The sequence below is a fragment of the Babylonia areolata genome, chromosome 28 (assembly GCF_041734735.1).
Source record: "Babylonia areolata isolate BAREFJ2019XMU chromosome 28, ASM4173473v1, whole genome shotgun sequence".
Taxonomy (NCBI): Eukaryota; Metazoa; Mollusca; class Gastropoda; order Neogastropoda; family Buccinidae; genus Babylonia; species Babylonia areolata.
The window spans coordinates 10,317,294-10,337,293 of NC_134903.1; the positions used below are offsets into that span (position 1 = coordinate 10,317,294).

The 20,000-nt window shown below is 40.0% G+C and overlaps 3 protein-coding genes across 4 annotated transcripts in view; 1 reads left to right on the forward strand and 2 right to left on the reverse strand.

Annotated features, from left to right (window-relative positions):
• The window catches only part of LOC143302117 (uncharacterized), a 52,205-nt gene extending 51,719 nt beyond the window's left edge, over positions 1-486 (reverse strand). The window contains exon 1 of the mRNA XM_076616663.1: positions 181-486. The gene's annotated coding sequence lies outside the window, so the exon portion shown is untranslated. The remainder of the gene's footprint in view (positions 1-180) is intronic.
• The window catches only part of LOC143302118 (uncharacterized), a 163,667-nt gene that overhangs the window by 16,442 nt on the left and 127,225 nt on the right, over positions 1-20,000 (forward strand). The gene's annotated exons all lie outside the window — the stretch shown is intronic.
• LOC143301806 (YEATS domain-containing protein 4-like) overlaps positions 4,152-20,000 on the reverse strand; it is a 17,014-nt gene continuing 1,165 nt past the window's right edge. The window contains exons 2-9 of one of the 2 annotated variants that reach the window (XM_076616201.1): positions 17,641-17,886; positions 16,408-16,527; positions 14,087-14,153; positions 12,686-12,780; positions 11,231-11,323; positions 9,101-9,188; positions 6,374-6,566; positions 4,152-4,803 (exon numbers count right to left, since the gene is read on the reverse strand). In XM_076616201.1, the coding sequence (XP_076472316.1) occupies positions 6,388-6,566; positions 9,101-9,188; positions 11,231-11,323; positions 12,686-12,780; positions 14,087-14,153; positions 16,408-16,527; positions 17,641-17,886 (888 nt within the window). In that variant the 3' untranslated portion in view covers positions 4,152-4,803; positions 6,374-6,387. The remainder of the gene's footprint in view (positions 4,804-6,373; positions 6,567-9,100; positions 9,189-11,230; positions 11,324-12,685; positions 12,781-14,086; positions 14,154-16,407; positions 16,528-17,640; positions 17,887-20,000) is intronic. The other variant, XM_076616202.1, reaches the window with a different exon arrangement.

Sequence of the window (20,000 nt, forward strand, 5' to 3'; positions counted from 1 at the left end):
CGCCGTAATGGATATCATAAAGAAAAGAATATAAAAAAAAGAAAAGAAAAACACTTTCGCGGTACTCTGGTTCGCAGAATCCTTTTACCCGTCGTGTCATTAAATTTTAATCACTGACAAAGTTACAGTCTGTTTCTAAAGTTATTGATCTCTACGGGCGTTTGCGAGAACAGAACTCACCTTGTCAACACAGCGTCGAGTCAATTTCTTTAGTACCTCCTCAAGCACGAGTCAAATGTCCAATGATTTCAGAACTGGAGAAGGGTTGTCGCTCCCTTCTCTGCAGCTCTGGCACGGGTGGGTGACTTAACAAACGGCACAGGGTCTCAAAGACATGCAGAAACTTGTCGGTGCTCAAAGCAAAAGCGAATGTTGAACTCTGCGCCATGTTTGGCACGCATGCGCATGTGACATTGCACGGGCAGCAACTATGTTGTTTGTGGGTTTGTTTTTTGTGCTCACAAGCACCGAGTTCATTCCCTTCAAAAGTTGGTTGTTCGGAGGGAAAGAAAAAATTAATAGTAAAACTATTGATACTGCATGCGCTTTCATTTATCGGGAAGTGCAGACGCAAGAAATGTCGTCGGTTTTTTTTCTGTGCACAGGAAAGCAAGCACATGAAAAAATAAAACATCTAATTAATTTGGACAAAGCGAACAACGTGAAACAACACAAAAACATAAGTTAAAAAAAAAGGATGATGATAAATAAGGATACATAAATTAAACTTTCTCAACAAATAATGAAGGTGTTTTCCTCAATCATAAAAACTCTCATGTTTAAACATATGAAGATATAAGACAGGTATATTTTCCATTAAAAACACACCTTCTCCCCCCCCTCCCCCCCACTCATCTTTTTTAAAAACCTATCTATAAGCACTCTCAGCTTCCTTGTTCTCCAACACCAGCTCACTTTGGCTGTATGTAGAGTGGGAGAGGGAGAATGTGTGTGTGTAGGGGGAGGGGGGGGGAAGGGGGAGGGTTGTTTGAGGAGTGGTCATGGATGTTTTATGTAACTTGTAAAAAAAATTTTCATGTAAAGCGCCCTGAGCTATTAGAGAGAAAGTGCGCTATATAAACTGATGTACATTATTACTATCACTATTATTATTATAAAAGGAGTAAAGGTGGCAGAATGGATAAGACTGATGCTCATCTGTCGACACTGTGTCCGTTGGGGTCTGGGTTCGATTCCCGTTCTCACGCTTTCTCCCAACTTTGACTGGGAAAATCAAACTGTCTATGATACAATAGTCATTTGGACAAGACGATATACCAAGGTTCTATGTGCAGCATGCACATGGTGCACTGAAAAAGAACCCACGGCATCAAAAGGATTATGTTAACAATCTGGCCAATTGTTATAGATATCAGCAGAGATATCATTTATAGAAATGTGAGAGAGTATCATGGGATTGCGAGAAATCGTGGCGGGCTAAAAGGATCTATGAAGCTATTGGGGCTTGTATTGTCCCCTGGCAGGGATCGCTATGTACGGTAGCCGGATTGGCTCAACTGAAGACATGAAAAACTGGGGATCTCTCTTGTTTTCTCTGTTTTCACTAACAACTTTGAATTCGTTCTAATTTTACTTATTTTCAGTTTCCTAACAAGTGCGCTTGCAACACTGTGTAATCATCAAAGTTGATGGCTAATGAATCAATCTGGATTCAGATTCAGAGGTCAGGTTAATCTCTACCGGAAAACACTTATCTGCTCTCCCCCCCCCAACCCCCCACCACACACACACTTCCCCTCCATGGTAGTGTACCTACTGGGGTACAAGGTTTTCTTTTTAGATATAGCTGTAACTTATGGGAGCACAAAGTGCTGAACAAGGATATGCAGATGCCTTCAGCAATGTTGCTCCTAATTCTCGATACTACAGAATCCTTAACTCTCTCCATACAAACGGCGAAAGAGACAACATTAACAGCGTTTCATCCCAATTACCACCGTCAAAATATTGCAAGCGGAACGCTCTGATACTGAAGAGGTGAATGTTGACAAAGAATACCACAGTTCTGACGACGGAAGCTAAAAAGGTTGGGTCATTCAGACACCCACTGGACATCCGAGGGGTCTGTGTAGAGGAGAAGAGAGGACTGGCCGTACTGAGTTAATTGCTCACTTATATATATTCATATTTTTCTATTACTATCTTAATTTCAAATGTCATTGTACTTGTAAAGTTGAACATATGCTATCCCCCGAAAACGGAGTATGGCTGCCTAAATGTCAGGGTAAAAAAAGGTCATACACGTAAAAGCCCACTCATGTACACACCAGTGAACGTGGGATTTGCCCACGAACGAAGAATACATGCTATTTGTAGCATTAAAATTATCATCACAACCCTTCCTTGAGGTTTGTTAAGCATATTGAATTGAAATTAATCACTTAGTGACATATTCTAATGGTTTGTATGAAATTTGCCTGCTTATATTGGGTCGAGTGATTAAAAAAAAAAGAAAAAAAGAAAAAAGAGTATTTTGAGATCGACTTAACTTTTGGGCTGAGTAGGGGCGCCCAGTTTCTCATCTTTGGATTTTCTTTCTTGCTTTCTTGAGAGAGAGAGAGAGAGAGCTATAGTTCAAGGTAAAAAAGAAAGGTGGTAGGAGCACTAGGTGATGGTAAATTAAAAATTGCGCAACCTGTTCTTTTGTTCAAGTGTTCATTTGAGTGTGTTGCCCTTTTTTTTTTCTTCTTTTTTAACACAAGAATGATTCTTTCCCTCAGTCACCTTTGTTTTTATCAATGTTCACTTTTCTTCTGTTCTGTGTCATATGAATTGTCTTGAGCACATCTTTCCAATTTTCATACTGTGTATTAATGCGTGCGTGTGTGTGTGTGTGTGTGTGTGTGTGTGTCACTTCGTGCAAAATTTCCCCCCATTCTGAGTGCCAATGATAGACTGGACAATCTCATGCCCGATTGCGTAGGTATGCATGTATGAAAATGTACTTATGAGACGGAGTAAGTACATTAGACATATGTCTGCATGTAATATGGTGCATGTAATTATTAAGGCTATGAGTGTATACACACACGTGTATGTATATCATGTGTATGTATATCAAGTATGTGCACTATATGTTTCAGTAATTGTGTGAGTAGTTTCTTGTCAAAAAATATTTTTAAAATTATGCTAGCAGTTTCTGTGCAGAAAAAGAGTTAGCAAAATCAGAATGTTCGTTCCTTTTTTTTTTCTTTACAACTCCCCCCCCCCCACACACACACAGTTCTCTCCCTTCCATGCACAAAAACTTTTATAAAAGTTCATCTGCTCACTTGCATGCACATGCACACACATGTACCCCAGCATACACATGCAAATTCATACTCATCTAACTGGCATTCATACTTTTTAAATGAATACACATAATTCATTTTATTATCAAAATTTGATGCACAAACCCAAGTACACACACGCACACACTTATGTACACACAGTTCCAAACACACTCATGTGTGCTCACACACACATGCATGCTCCACACACACACGCGCACAACTAAAAGGCAACATGATGCAGAAAACCAACACAACCAACCATGGATACAGCAACAAAAAACATTATCACGAGTTTCATTTATTCCTTTTTGTAACAAAAAAAAAAAAAAAAAAAAAAAAAAAAAGCATAATAGAAAAACATGGCAGTATAAAATTGTAACACGTATGTGTTTCTCAACAACAATAACAACAAAAAACAGACATAACCATGCATCCTTCAAAAATAACATCTTTTTGACCACACAAGGAACATTCAACCATAAAACAAGCATTACTTCTCTGTCACACATACTCTCAAACACTCACGCACAGTGGAACGTTAGCCCAATACACCCAACTAGGATGCAACTGTCTATGGGTTCGAGCCCTGTACTGGAACATAATTCTTACCCCCCTGCATCCACCTCCATTAGATCTTTAGTCTTTCCCCCACACACCCCTCACTCTCTCCCCTGGACCCCTCACATACTCAACAACCCCACCCCACCTTCCAATCTTTTGGTCAGTCACTGTCAGCTGTGCTCTCTTTCTCTCTCTCTCTCTCTCTCCATTCTCAAACATTAATAATGCTTTCTGTGTTTTCTTGCTTTCATCACCATCACCCCCCCCCCCCCCCCCCCCCGACCACATGCACCACCATCTTGTCCTAGTTTCAGTTTCTCAAGGTGTGTCACTGTGTTCTGTCAAATCCATATATACTCTACACCACATCTGCTAGACAGATGCCTGACCAGCAGCATAACCCACAACCCAAATAGCCAGGCCTGGAGCCTAGTGGATTTCTTCTGCAGAATTTTTGCCTGAGGACAACACTTTCGTTGCCATGGGTTCTTTTTCAGTGCGCTAAGTGCCTGCTGCACACGGAACCTCCGTTTATCGTCTCCTCCGATTGACTAGATGTTTAAGGCGAGAAAGGGAAAGAGCGGGAATCGAAACCAGGCCCTCACAGACTCTTGTGTTGGCAGACGAGCATCATTTTTTGTTTTTGTTTTGTTTTTGTTTTGTTTTGTTTTGTTTTTGCTGCCCCATCATCTGCACCATTTCAGTGGCATTACTCCCACGCCACTCATTTAGATTCCCCCATTCACAGCCACACCCGGGTTCGTCCGTCACAGTTCCAGCGTCGGCAGTCTGCAGGGAACCATCGATGTTAGGTCGCCAGGAGGCCACACACCAGAGGAGACCCTGGCAGCATCTTAACCATTCTGCCACATTCCTCCTTCCTCCTCCCGCCCCCACCTGAAGTCTGTACTGTCTCTTTCCTCCCATTAGGGTAGAGTGGTGATGCCTTCTCCCAAGGAGCAAGAGAGAGAGAGAGAACACTGAACTATTCAATGTCAGAGAGAGAGAACACTGAAATATTCAATGTCACAGAGAGAGAGAGAACACTGAAATATTCAATGTCACAGAGAGAGAGAGAGAGAACACTGAACTATTCAATGTCAGAGAGAGAGAACACTGAAATATTCAATGTCAGAGAGAGAGAGAACACTGAAATATTCAATATCAGAGAGAGAGAACACTGAAATATTTAATGTCAGAGAGAGAGAGAACACTGAAATATTCAATATCAGAGAGAGAGAACACTGAACTATTCAATGTCACACAGAGAGAGAGAACACTAAACACTGTAATATTCAATGTCATTAGCTCTGGTGACATGGGGGTACAATCAGAACAATAATAGTGAAAACAATTAAACAAAAATCAAACAGAAAAAAAACAAAAAACAAAAAAAACCAACAAAAACCAACCAACTTGTAGTTAAGTAAACTAACTCTTGACCATCCATTTTCAAGTTAATACAACCAAAAATCTCTTCTTTTTTTTCATTTGTCTAGCTGGGTAATAGAGCTCTTAACATATGTTACTCTTTTTGTTCAAATACTATATGCTTCAGCAATAAACTTCGCCAGTGATCTTACTGTATCGTCATCAAAATTCATTTTCAGCACACCCATGACATCCCTACACCTTGCAATACTTGTCTGGAAAATGACGGATTTGTCACGAACATTATCATATGCTTTACAATCAAACAAAAAGGAGGAGTTTGTATTATACTCCATGTTTGGTGATACATATATTTACCATGTCAAACTGATGCAAACTAGGCCTATCGGTTTGCTCTGCTTGGCCAAATTTCGAGCGGCTAACAGTGTAAAGATGAGCCGACTTGCCCAGTCCGCTCTTAGCCAATCTAACGCCTCTAAAAGCTATAAGCACTGAATCATTCCTTTGGCCAAGGCTCTCCACGCCATCTTGTCAGGTTTACGCTCTGTCTCGTCTTACGCTTTTTTTGGCTATTAAAGCGTATTCATTTGGCCTTACTTTGCTGCATGCGGCTTGTCTGTATTGTATTCTTACATTCTGTGTACTCAATTCGACTCGGCCCCCTCGATTCGTTCGTTTTTCTCTACCTCTAAGTCGATCCTGTCTTTCCTTTCTCTGTTGGGGGTCGGATTTTCGCTGGGTGCCTAAGCGCGGGTACCATGCCTCGTATGCCATCCCACGAAGGCAGGGATCATGAGGCTGGGATTGAGACTCAGCAAGAGACTCTCCCAGGCCCGGAGTATTTCATCCTCTCTTTGGGTACACACTGGACAAGGGGAGAGTGTGGATGGGTCAGTATAAAACCACCTTGGATATGCGTTTAGGCCAAGCGTTCTCAGTCTAAATCTGGCAATACTTATTCTATGCGAGAGTGAGAGAGAGAGACAGAGAGAGAGAGACCCAAATTTCTCACAGAGAAATCTGTTGTGCAACAAGTAATAATATCATACAATGCAATACAAACTCCCCCCCCCCCCTCCCCCTCCACCCCCCATCCCCCTCACACTCCCACCCACCCTACATACTTTTTAACCAAACGCTACAAAACGACGTCGGGGTCTGTCTTCTCTTCGGCCTCCAGCTTGGCAATCTCCGCCTTCAGCTTGGCATTGGCCTCTTTGCTGGCCTTGAGCCGGTCGTTCAGCTCCGAGATCTCGTAGCGGATCTTGTTCTTGGCCAAAAGGATGTTGTTCAGGGTTCTCTCCTTCTTCTCCTCGACTGGGGGGAAAAAAAAAAAACAAGAGAGGCAAAGCCTTCAAGACTCACTTGTGATACACTTTAAAAAAAAAAAAAAAAAAAAATCTAATCGTTAAAATGTGTTCTGCATTTGTAGACCACTTGGGCGAATGAACATAGTGAAAGCCCTGTACACTGAGAGTAAAACACACAAGCTTTTTATGTATTGAGTATAATTTCAAAATGTAATGTTTAAGATGAGAAGGATCAGTTTAAAGCAAATTAAGTCCCCTAGCATTAATTACAGAGTAATTTCCCTTTTTTACTATCTGCACCAAAACGTTTGCTAAATAAAAAAAAACTTCCATGCTTAGCAAAAGAAGTTCCTGTTTGAACAAAAAATGATAATAATGATTCCTCTTGTTGTTGTGTCAGAATAAGAGGTCAAAGTGCCAAGTTTTGAGAATACAAAAAATATAAATATAACAGTAAATGCAGTTTGCATATAATTAGGCTTCTTTTTTTTTTTCTTTTTTTTTTTGTGCCCATCCCAGAGGTGCAATATTGTTTTAAACAAGATGACTGGAAAGAACTGAATTTTTCCTATTTTTATGCCAAATTTGGTGTCAACTGACAAAGTATTTGCAGAGAAAATGTCAATGTTAAAGTTTACCACGGACACACACACACACACAGACAACCGAACACCGGGTTAAAACACAGACTCATTTTGTTTACACAAGTGAGTCAAAAAACTGGCAACAATATCAACAACTATGATTTTTTTTTTTTTTTTTTAAAGAAAAGAAATAAAGTCTTGTCCTTTAATTCAGAAAGTTATATTCATCATGTTTTGTTGCAGAAAACTTTCATAAGCACTCATACTTTCTGAATTTATGAGTGCTTATGAAAGTTTTCTGCAACAAAACATGATGAATATAACTAACTATACAATGATCAACCGTTATCAACAATAGAAAAACAACAAAAATGGCAACAATACCAACAACTATGAATTAACACACACACACACACACACAAAAAGAAAAACGAAAAGAAATAACAACAATGGTACAACTTATCTAATAATCCCAACCTTGCTGTCTGTCTCAGTTCAAACCAATACAAACCCTACACACATACACCACACACACACACAATCATTCACACACAGCACATGTACCCAGCACACACACTAGCAGAATGCATTTTATTTTAACGCCACAGGACCCAAAAGAGTTAACTCCAGTAACGAACTCTCAATCCAAACATGGGAGAGAAAAAAAAGAAAGGCAATTTTTATCATCCGAATGACTAGCGTGCACACCACCCCTCAAGGTCTTGTGGAGTGGAAGAAAATCCAAGTGAGTGTGGGTTCCCCCCCTGTAGCCTCAGAGATTCTCTTGCTTCCTTCGCAGTTTCAGTGTCCATATGCATGCTACACCACATCCGCCCGGCATATACCAGGCAGCAGCATAACCCACATGCTAGTCAGGCCGTGTGTGCATGTATATGTCTATATAGTTTCAGTTTCAGTAGCTCAAGGAGGCGTCACTGCGTTCGGACAAATCCATATACGCTACACCACATCTGCCAAGCAGATGCCTGACCAGCAGCGTAACCCAACGCACTTAGTCAGGCCTTGAGAAAAAAAAAAAAAGGTGAATAAATAATAGATAAGCTTACATATATAAATAAAAAAAATAATAATTATGATATAAAAAAAGGTAGTAGTAATGATAATAATGATAAAATAATAATAATAATAAATAATTAAATAAATAAGACAACAATGATGATAAATAAGCAAATAAATGTAAAACATGAAGACACACATTCACACATACACCCACACATGCTTAACAGATATGCACCTATATATATACAGACAGACAGATTTGTGTACCTATCATAGTGAATTTCTTCTACAGAATTTTGCCAGAGGGCAACACTATTGTTGCAAATGGTTCTTTTTTCGGTGTGCCAAGAGCATGCTGCACACGGAACCCAAGTTCATTGTCTCATCTGAATAACTAGATGCTCAGCTGAATTTTCCAGACAGACCTGAGAGAAAGGGCCAGACCAGAATTCTCCTCCTCTCCTGCGTTCACTCATATGCACACGAGTGGGCTTTTACGTGTATGACCGTTTTTACCCCGCCATGTAGGCAGCCATACTCCGTTTTCGGGGGTGTGCATGCTGGGTATGTTCTTGTTTCCATAACCCACCGAACGCTGACATGGATTACAGGATCTTTAACGTGCGTATTTGATCTTCTGCTTGCATATACACACGAAGGGGGTTCAGGCACTAGCAGGTCTGCACATATGTTGACCTGGGAGATCGTAAAAATCTCCACCCTTTACCCACCAGGCGCCGTCACCGAGATTCGAACCCGGGACCCTCAGATTGACAGTCCAACGCTTTAACCACTCGGCTATTGCGCCCGTCAGACCAGAATTCAAACCCAGACCCTCATGGGCACTGTACTGGCGGCTAAGTGTCTAAACCATTCTGCCACCTTCCTCACACAAAGAAATAAATAAAAAAATACACATGACACCGACAGCACTCACAGTCAGTCTCGTGCTTGTAAGTCCCCACACAGATGGGCCGCACGTTGGACAACATCTGCTGCATGGAGCTGGTTGGGTCTTGGAACACCTGCACCAAAACACAGAACGGATGTACCAAAATCACAGAGAACATATGTACCAAAAACCCAGTGCACCTGCACCAAAACCCAGTACACCTGTATAAAAAGACAGTACACCCACACCAAAATACAGAACACCTGTACCAAAACCAGTACGCCTGTACCAAAATACAGAACATATGTATTAAAAACAATACACTTGCACCAAAATACAGAACATCTGGACCAAAAATATGGTACACTTGCACCAAAATACAGAACACCTGCACCAAAGCACAGACTACCTGGGTAAAAATCCTAGCATCCTAAAATCAGGGACCTATTTTAACAGCAATTTTTGTGCAAAATTTAAACAATATTACCATAAGTAGATGTAACCCATTTTCAGTGGTGGTTTTTTTTTTTTTTTTTTTTTTACTCTATTTCTATGTTTATTGTATTAACTTTTAGTATAGACTCAGTCGGCAAACTAGCAACAAGAATCCATCTTTTGGGTCTGAGAAATCATCTGCACTGACCCATTCAGTTTGTGCCTCTATCTCTGAGCTGCTTTTTCCATCTTTGACCACGCAAATCACGCAAAGGTAAGCTTGAGATGACAAATATCACTTTGGATTCATTATATCAATAAATTCATGTCATACTGTGCCGAACTCTTGATTTTAAGTGTCAACCACAAGCCATATGCCATCACTCTTATCTCTGCATGGCAAAAATGCACAAATATCATTGTTTAAAACCCTCTGCCCCCTGAATCGCCCAATATGGCCCGCCGGAAGTGCCCTATTCAATCCCTTGACCACCTGGTGTGGCCTGCTTAACACAGTGTTCATTTACCTTTACTTTCACTTTTAGCAGTCCCATAAGAGAGTAGAAGCACATACGTTACTTCTTTCCACTGCCGCCAATTTAAAGTTTGAAACAAGACTGAGAAGTTTTTTTAGCTATAAATTTTGAACAAAAATGGCTGAAAATAACTGATTAGACATGCCTTCAATCATGGGCATATTTGATCTTCTGCATGTGTATTCACACGAAGGAGGTTCAGGCACTACCAGGTCTGCACATTTGTAGACATGCGAGATTGGAAAAATCTCCACCCTTATGCCATTAACTAATCAAGCGTGACAGGAATCGAACTCAGAAAACTTGGGCGAGAATCCGGCACTCCAACTATCTGACTACTGCACTGTCACAAGTTTAAAGTTATTGCTTGCAAACAGCAGCATTTGTATGACGTTCTGGATGAAGCCGACGGTAAAATGTTTATGATTCTTAATGCTTCTTTAAGCTGATAATTCTTATCCTATTAACTTTATCATTGCAGAACCAGTCCTGCAGTTATTAAGTCTCTGTGTGCGGCATGAATCCGTTTCCATGTGTCTGATGACTTACCTTCACCTCCACACCCCATCTCGCTCTCTCAACTATCTTCTTTCAGATCCACTCTGTTTCCGTGTTCCCAGATTTGAACACTCCTCAATCGGCTGCTGCTCTTTCTCTGCCCCTGCATCCTGCACTTGGAGTGATCTCCTCTTACAGTCACTTTCTGTCCCATGTGTTTGGAAGCTTTTGTCTCGATCCCTTTGTTTCAGAATTGTGCACGGATGTGAAAGGTGGGCGTGAAAGCACTTTTGATATTTTCTGCACAAGCTTTAGCTTGATATATGGCTATATATGCCTGGCTGCCTACATGGCGGGGTAAATAAACAAACTGGTCATACATGTCCGTATGAGTATACGTGTGCGTGACAGAAACCTGACTGAATGACACAGAAAACGAATGATGAGCATCTAATGGCAGCTATCAGTCAGCTCTACCCAGGTAGGCAGCCTGTTGTGCAAATGACCTCATGTTTATAAAGTGCTTAGAGCTTGGTCTCCAACCGAGGATAGGCGCTATATAAATTTCCACATCCATCAATATCCATACGAATATATTTTACTACTATTATTCTAATTATCATTACTATTATTACTATATTATCATTGTTATTATCATCACCATTGTTATTACTATTGTCATTTTATCATCTTTTTTACCACTCACCAGTTCGTCGTAGAACTCCGCCACCAAGGATTTTTTCCCCAGCATGATGTCTGTTTCACTCTGGAACAACTTCAGCAGGTGGTAGATCGTCACCTGGAGAAAAAGTTTTTTTTTTCAAAATCTTTTTTTATCATAGGTTCATTTATTTTATCATTCAACGGATGCAGTGGCGCAAGTACAGTCACATTCATGCACATTCACCAAGGGGATGCCTCTGATGCTAACCATTAATTCAATATTTCACAAAAGAACTAGACTGAACATAAACAAAAGTAACCTCAATTCACAAAATTATATTGTAATAACACGCATACAAAACCCTAAAATACCACCAGTCACCCCACACATCCTGGGCACAAAATACAACACACTGTACAGAAAGAGTGCCCAATTATCAAGTCCATAATCAATCTCTCTCTCTCTCTCTCTCCCCCTCCCTCACACACACACACCAACACCACCACCACCACCCCACACACACACGCTTACATCACAACATACTTATTTATTCACAATACATACAAAGAGAGACAAGGACAAGGACCAAAATTTTACCGAACCAGGCCCTCTGCCCATGTCAGAGGGGCAGAGGTTCACAACGGACATACAGAGAGACAAGGACAAGGACAAATTTTTTATTGGCAAATAGCGTTTTACAGCTCTAGTGCCAAGGGGGATTATTCAGCTTATTTTAGTAGACGATGAAAAGAAAAAGTAAAACAAAAAAATAAGGGGAAATAACAAGCAAATAAGTACATATTCATAAACACACAAACACTCATACATTCACACCCACAACATGAATACAACATATTCCATATTACTCATGCATAATACTAAGTAATTAATTCGAACATATGACCATCCAACTTTGCAGCCGAGCCTCTTTTTGGTTATTTACCAATCTAAATTGAGTTATAGATCTTATATTTTATTCTGCATTATGTTTCTATCATGTTAAAACGATCGTTCGGTTAATCTTTTCCTTCGAATGTTGTATGCTTCTACAATATATCTGGCGAGTGAAAATAGGATGTCTTCATTATCTGATGAAAGGATAGCTACTAGATCATGTCTTAATGCAAACGGATGTGTAAAGAATGTATAATCATTTCTAATAACACTGACTGAGAAAGAGAACAGGTCACAGTGCACAGCCCCCAATCACTGACAAGGACGTCACCAAGACATGCTTCATTTAGGTTCTTTCACAGTGGAAGTTGTATTTCATAATGATTACAATTCCAGTATGCTGACAGCAGGAAAGGAACATAGGGACACATACTTTCACCCCCATTATCTTCAATAGTTGCGGCGGTGAGGGGTAGGAGGTGGGGTATGACTGAAACTAAGAAGCATGATTTTTTTTTTCTTCCCATGCTTTTCTTGCATTTATCTCAGCCTGCTGCCACAGCCTTGCAAAAACGTACCAACAGTGTAAACAGGTCAACTCACTGGTCTCTCGTTGTGGTCGTTGAAGTAGATCTTGATGATGATCTCAAACTCCCCCCATCCAGTCTCCGTCACTTCGTAGGGTGGCTTCAACACCACTGCAACACACAGGCCACACTGAAGAGATCGATCACTGAGCAAACCATCTACCTGAAGTTGCACTCACCTTTCTTCTTTTCTCTTCACTGACACTAGTTTATTGAAAAGGCCACAGCCACATTTGACAGATATATTACTAATTACATAACACACATACATAGTTTGCAAATTCAAAGAAAAGAACTATGTTTCGTGAGACTAAAATTAACTGGGTTTTTGTCTTATAGTTATAGCAATACCTCTATTTTGTATATTTTGGTCTGAATTCAAAATCTGAGATCTGAGCTTAAATGCAAAAAATATTAAAAAAACCTAGAAGAATCAAGAAAACTCTCCTCTGAAACTCTCACAAAATACAGTTTATGACTTTCGAAATGGACAATATTATGTAAATACTTAGATCACAAATCTTCATACTTTTGACATGAAAAAAAAAAAAGGTTTCAAGTCAGTTACTACAAAATGGACAATTCCAGCCTTCTTGTTTCCTTGAATAATGTTACATGTGAACTTCTTCTTCTGCGTTCACTCGTATGCACACGAGTGGGCTTTTACGTGTATGACCGTTTTTACCCCGCCATGTAGGCAGCCATACTCCGTTTTCGGGGGTGTGCATGCTGGGTATGTTCTTGTTTCCATAACCCACTGATCTTTAACGTGCGTATTTGATCTTCTGCTTGCACATACACACGAAGGGGGTTCAGGCACTAGCAGGTCTGCACATATGTTGACCTGGGAGATCGTAAAAATCTCCACCCTTTACCCACCAGGCGCCATCACCATGATTCGAACCCGGGACCCTCAGATTGACAGTCCAACGCTTTAACCACTCGGCTATTGCGCCGATCACATGTGAACATTTACTTGTTGTACCCCAGCTGAATACACCTCCTTGTTTTTAGTTAAGACCATACTTTACACCATACATGCCACCCCAAGATCTTAATATCAGGAAGTTCAGTCTCTAAGGAAGGTCTCATTGTATTCAGACAAACTGATATAACCCCCAGTTTTTATTAGAAGGAATGGGCCATCTGTAGTAAAAAGTAAGGGAGAAAACTCTCCCAAGTTACAGAAAACATGTTCAATAACAAGAGGAAGTAACACACACAGATTACAGAAAGAAAAAAGCATTTCCTATATAAACATATGTTCACACACACACATACATACACACCACAATCAGACAAGAGACAATTGTGCACACATGACATATACACACACACACACAGAAACACAGACATGTGAGACACACACACACACACACACACACACATACAGACACACTAATGCACACAAACCTACCTCTGTTGGGGTTAGGATAGCTCTCGTGCAATTTGAAATGGACTTTCTTCACGTAAGCTGACATGTCCTGCAATTCAATAGCCAGTTAAGTAAGATTAATAATAATCATCGTCATCATACAATAATCATGCTAGTTCATAAAAGTAAACGCCTGACCACTAATTAGCGCTTAAGCTCTTAACAAAACCGGGTAATTGAAACCCATGTGTACACAAAGACAGATGTATCCGTTTCTCTGCACACACACACACACATTATTTCAGGTGGCCATTTCTGGATTAAAGAATTTAATTTTCTCCTCAACAAAAGTTCATAACTAAATAAGTAAGCGGTCATGTCAGTAATTTAACTTTTTCTTGAAAAATATATTACACAATATACATGCACAATTGTTTACCACATTTCATGGAAGCAATACATGTTCTGCGCAAAAGTATTAGTAAAAAAAAAAAAAAATTTTAAAAAGTTTATCATTTTTGTTATGAAAATGCATAAAACAGACAAGGAATCGCTTTGATGACACAGCACACTCTCCCGGGGACGAGCAGCCCAAGTTTCACACAGAGAAATATATGTGGTTGGCGTTGTTGAGAGGGCCAAGAGTAGAGGGCCCAGAGTGTTAGCGAATCGACTGCGATCGCGCCTTAATTTTAGCGCGATCGCCCAATCAAGCTACATAATTATGTGACCTGGTTGGAGACATACAGAAAATACGAAAAATCTTTTTTTTTTTTTTTTTTTTTTTTTTTTTTTTTTTTTTGCTGCCCCATCATCTGCACCGTTTCAGTGGCATTACTCCCACGCCGCTCATTTAGATTCCCCCATACACGGCCACACCCGGGTTCGTCCGTCGCAGTTCCAGCGTCGGCAGTCCACAGGGAACCATCGATGTTAGGTCGCCTGGAGGCCACACACCAGAGGAGACCCTGCACTGCTGCTGAGTCACTTCGGTGGTGTTCAGTGGTGCCTGTTCTGATTTTACGTACTTAGGACACCACCTACTAAGCCCCCTACTAACGACAATAATGGCTTAGTCGCGGAGCCAGACTGAGTGAACGTTCCCCCCACAGTGGAGACCGCCACCACGTCCCTCAAACAACAGCCCCCGACGAATCCGCCGATACTGACGACATTGACAGGACTCACCCCAAGCACAGAAGTGGAGGGGTATCGAAACTGAGGTCACCATGAGAGCAGGGCATGAAAGGCCACAGACTTTGAGACTATTTTGTTTATATTGATGACGATGAAGGAGGAGGAGGATGACGATGATGATGACGATGTTGCTATGGAGGTCCATTTTGGTTTGGGACTGCGTGACAAGGCTGTACTCTACGCTTCCTGTCATAATGATATCCCGGCGTTAACCAGGCCCGAGAGATACAGACACTTGCAGTGTTGGTCAAGTAATTAGAGCAACACACCCAAAGACGCATCCTTGAAGTGGATGACACTCGACTGTGTGGTCCCAGTCTCCCCATTTAAGCCCACAGCACACTCAACTGTGGGTAGGAGCCGGCCACGGGCCGAAAAACCCACCTCCGCTGGGATTCGAACCCGCGTCCTCCCAGCCGTCAGTCCGCGACGCTAACCACTTCGCCACGGCGGCTGGTTACGAAAAATCTTAGCCGTATGGAGAGCACAGGTACAGGAGTCATGATGGCTGCTGGAAAAAGGACGGTGCTAGCCAGGGGGACAAAGGGGAGGTTACCTACTTCCAGGAGGTTATCGGCCATAGCACTTTCGTTTTCTCTGCATAGGCGGATAGTAGTTTGCACAGGACAGGAATGTCAGACCCCTGCCGGAGTCTGCACTAGTTGGGTCACGGTTAAGTATGTGTAATTAAATATATGTTATGACAATAAGCGATGCAAATCAACACAATACAAACAATGCAATACAATATAAACTATGCACATGATAGTCGTGTTCGACTATGACCATCGCAACAGCAGAGGAAACGACTGCTATCCCAAATATCTAGGCTAAAATCTAATAATAGTGGAGAGTGTCTTCCCCATTCTCTCAGCCAAGAGAATTTTAGGACAGTCGGCGCTGGGAAGGTTCCCAAAGGCCAACTAGCCCCCAAGGATGCAAGCACTAAGAGCCAGTGCAATCTTGCCCCCTAGACTGAGAGTCGTGGTCCTTCACAAAAGACTAAACTGTAAATGACTTCCCATTGTAAAGGAGAAACCATTGATCATACAGCTCTCGACTCTGCTGTTGGCCAAAAACAATGCAATGCAAAAGAAATACAACAGAATGCAATGCATATACAACACAATGCAACTTAACACAATGCAACGCAACAAGCATCTGACCTCATTGCGGTACGGCTTCAGGTAGACCGTCCACTGATGGGTATGACCATCCTCCTCTCTCTTCTTACCAAAGTAGCGAGCCACATTTCCATACACTATCGGCTTGATGATAGTCAGTCCCTGGTCAGACAACAAAAACATCACACAAACTATCATTAGGGATGACTGCAACAAATCCAACAACATCAACAACAAGATCAGATATTTACTATTGCTGCTGGTAAACTACTAGCAATACTAGTTTGGTATTACTAGGTAACAATAATAAACATTAATAGTACACTAAACGTTCTTCTTCTTTTTCCCCTAGTACTACCAGTTTGGTACCAGTTAACAATAACAAACAAGGTAGTATACTAAACATTTCTTCTTTCTTCACTAGTACTTTTAGTCTGGTACTAGTTAACAATGATAAACAAACAGAATACCAAACATTCTTTTTTCTAAAGCACCACCCACATTTAACCCCTTTGTTGCCCAGCATATCATCAGTCACTACTACAATTTACACACAATACTGGGAAATGAATGAACAACAACAACAAAAAGTTATAATAGTGTTTGATATAGTTTGCGTTTTCTTCCAGAGAATCATTAAGTTTACGTGTCCTATTTCTCTTCAGAGGATTTTCAAAAATAACCCTAGTGAATTTTTTTTTTAAATCATGATAACAAAAAGGGAGTAATAATTGCCATCAAACCAACCAGAATGTGAAGAACTTTCAAAATTCATAGATTCCTATATCCCACATAACATTTTTGCACAAGAGAGCTAACATGTCAATCAATGACATTCACAACAACAAAAAAACAAACAAGACAACAACCAAAAAAAAAAAAAAAGGAAGAAAAAAACAACAACAAAAAACAGGAAGGGAAAAAAAAACAAAGCTAAAAAAAAAAAAAAAAGCGCATGCAGCTTTTTTTGTTTAAAAAAACAAACAAAAAAACGAAAAAAAACCCAAATCAACAAAGTCAATGATAAAACGCAACAACACAGTTATCATTCTTAATTTTTATCATAATAAAACTGAAATCAATAAATGAATGGGTTTGTTTTTTTAAATAAAAAGCAGGTGAAGTATTATTCTTGCAAAAGTTAGTAAAAAAAAAAAAAAAAAGAAAAAAAAAAAAGGAAGAAAAAAAAAGAAAAGAAAAGAAGTGAGTTAGTTTCTTGGAAGAAGAAAAAAAAAAAAGTTAGTGAGTGAGGACCAACAAGTGTTTCGTTCCTACCTGGAATTTAGCGCCTGTTGTCCACTGTGAAGCACTCTCAAGAGCTGCGGCTGTGGGGGTGCCCCGCCCACCTCTCCCACCCCTCCCGCCTCCTCCTCCTCCTCCTCTACCCCTCTTCTTCCTACCCCTACCTCCTCCTCCTCCATGCCCACCTCTAGTGCTAGCAGTACCCTCTCTCTGCCTCACACTGGCGGCACTAGGCGCCTGCACTTCCGACTCATCATCCTCACTGCTTGAGCTGAGCGTCTGGAAAAAAATCCCGATATCTTTTTTTTTATTGGTTTTTGTTTGTTCATTTTTTTTACATACATTTTTTTTTTTTTTTTTTTTTTGGGGGGGGGGGCAGGGGGGGGGGATCCTGGAGGCATTCAGGTGAGTGCTTTAATATATATATATATATATATATACATATATATATATATACATACATATATATAATTTCAAAGACTTGAGAGTGACTGACTGAGTGACTCGTACTCTTGTGTAAGTTTTCATTGTTGTGACCTTACAGTCAGCAGAATATTAACAGTGACACGTGAAGGGTAGTTTGACATGGATTGATTTTGTTCTGCTGCTTCTTCATTTTTGAAAATCGACTTAAAAGATCAGTCACAGCAAGCACAAAATAATGAAACATACAGGTCTTCTCTTTAACTCTATCAAAAAAAAAAAAAAAAGGAAAGAAAGGTATCATTATTATTTGTTCATTGAGTTGTATAACAATGAATGATTTTGCATTACACAATACAAAATCCATACTACAATGCAACTATCATTCACAGCTTCATTCCAGTGTAATAATGTTCTACATAAAAATATATAAACAAAAATAAAAAACATCAACAACAACAGTTCAATGACTTCACATGCTCCGATGACATGCATGCACAGAACGCAACCAAAAACAAAATCCAGAAAAAATCAACAAATGATTCCTGGTTGGTTATGGTGCACCTGTTTTGTTTCAAATAGAATAAAATGTTGTCCTTGTTAACAGTTCTAACTTCTACTGCATACAAATAAAAGATATACTAACATAATGATAATTTGCACATTCATTTTCCCATTTTGCTGTCCAAACTACCGGGGCTAAAATTTGATAATAGTGGAGAGTGCTTTGCCAAAGTTACATGCCCACTCTCTCAAGCAAGAGGCTTTTAGGACAGTCACCGCTGGGATGGTTCCCAAAGACCAACTAGCCCCCCAAGGCTGCAGCACTAAGAGCCAGTGCAATCTTGCCTCCTAGTTTGAGAGTCATAGTCCTTCACAAAAGACTAAGCTGTAAATGACTTCCCCCTCCCCCTGCAACTGAGAAACCATTGATCATACAGCTCTCATTTGCTGTTGGCCCAACAGTAAACTTACATGTCAATCTGTGATATAAACTGAGAGTCTGGATTAAGATTTATAATGTTGTGCTAACATACATGTAAAAGGAGTTTATAATATTTATCATCAACTGAAACTATTGCAGTTCTAGTGAAAGCAGAATGGGTGATCACAACGTAAACTGTCACTGCTTAGAAGTAAGCTTACATGATAAAAAAAAAAAAAAAAGCTCAGCTCAGATTGACAAATTCATGGACAAGGGCATGGATTGGGTTACAAATAACTATGTGTACATGTGTATATATTTTGGTTCCATGAACTTGTGTGTGCAACAAGATTTGATAAAAGCTAAGTAATTGTTCCACTGTATTTGTTCAAAAAACATACATATGACACATTGCAAAAATTAAAGCTTAAGGTCTATGGGAGTCTCTAATTTAATTCAAACATCATTATCTTATCAAGCGATCATACCACAATACTATTCATTCTGCATTTTCTTGAGAACTGGTATCATAAGCTGTAAATCTGTTACACCACTGTGTATCATTGAAATAGCAAACCACTTCAAAAGAGCCAAGTCAAACTGTTATGAATTATACAGAAACAGTACATTAGTACAAATTATGCAAATGAAAGAATCACACGTTGACAATGTGCCTAAGCTTCAACATTTAAGTAAAAATTGAAACTCCAAGCACCATTTGTTAATGTTCCCTTTTATGTCAGTATCAGATAAAGAAAAACAACTGAAGAGTACGATAACACATTGACAAACACATCCATTATTTCACTTTATCTCAAAATTTACAAGTATAGATTTCCTTCCTAAGTTTCTCTCTTACACCAAATAAATATATACAGAAATAAGTAACACAGGATTAATACAGGTTTTGAATCACCAAAAAAATAAAACTTTTAAAAAACTTTTAAATGCTCGAGTCCAAACAGCAAAGGCAAGAAAGTATCAAAGGCACGCTGCACAGTCTTTACTATTTCACGTACCAGTTTTTTACCCTTGTAGTTGTATG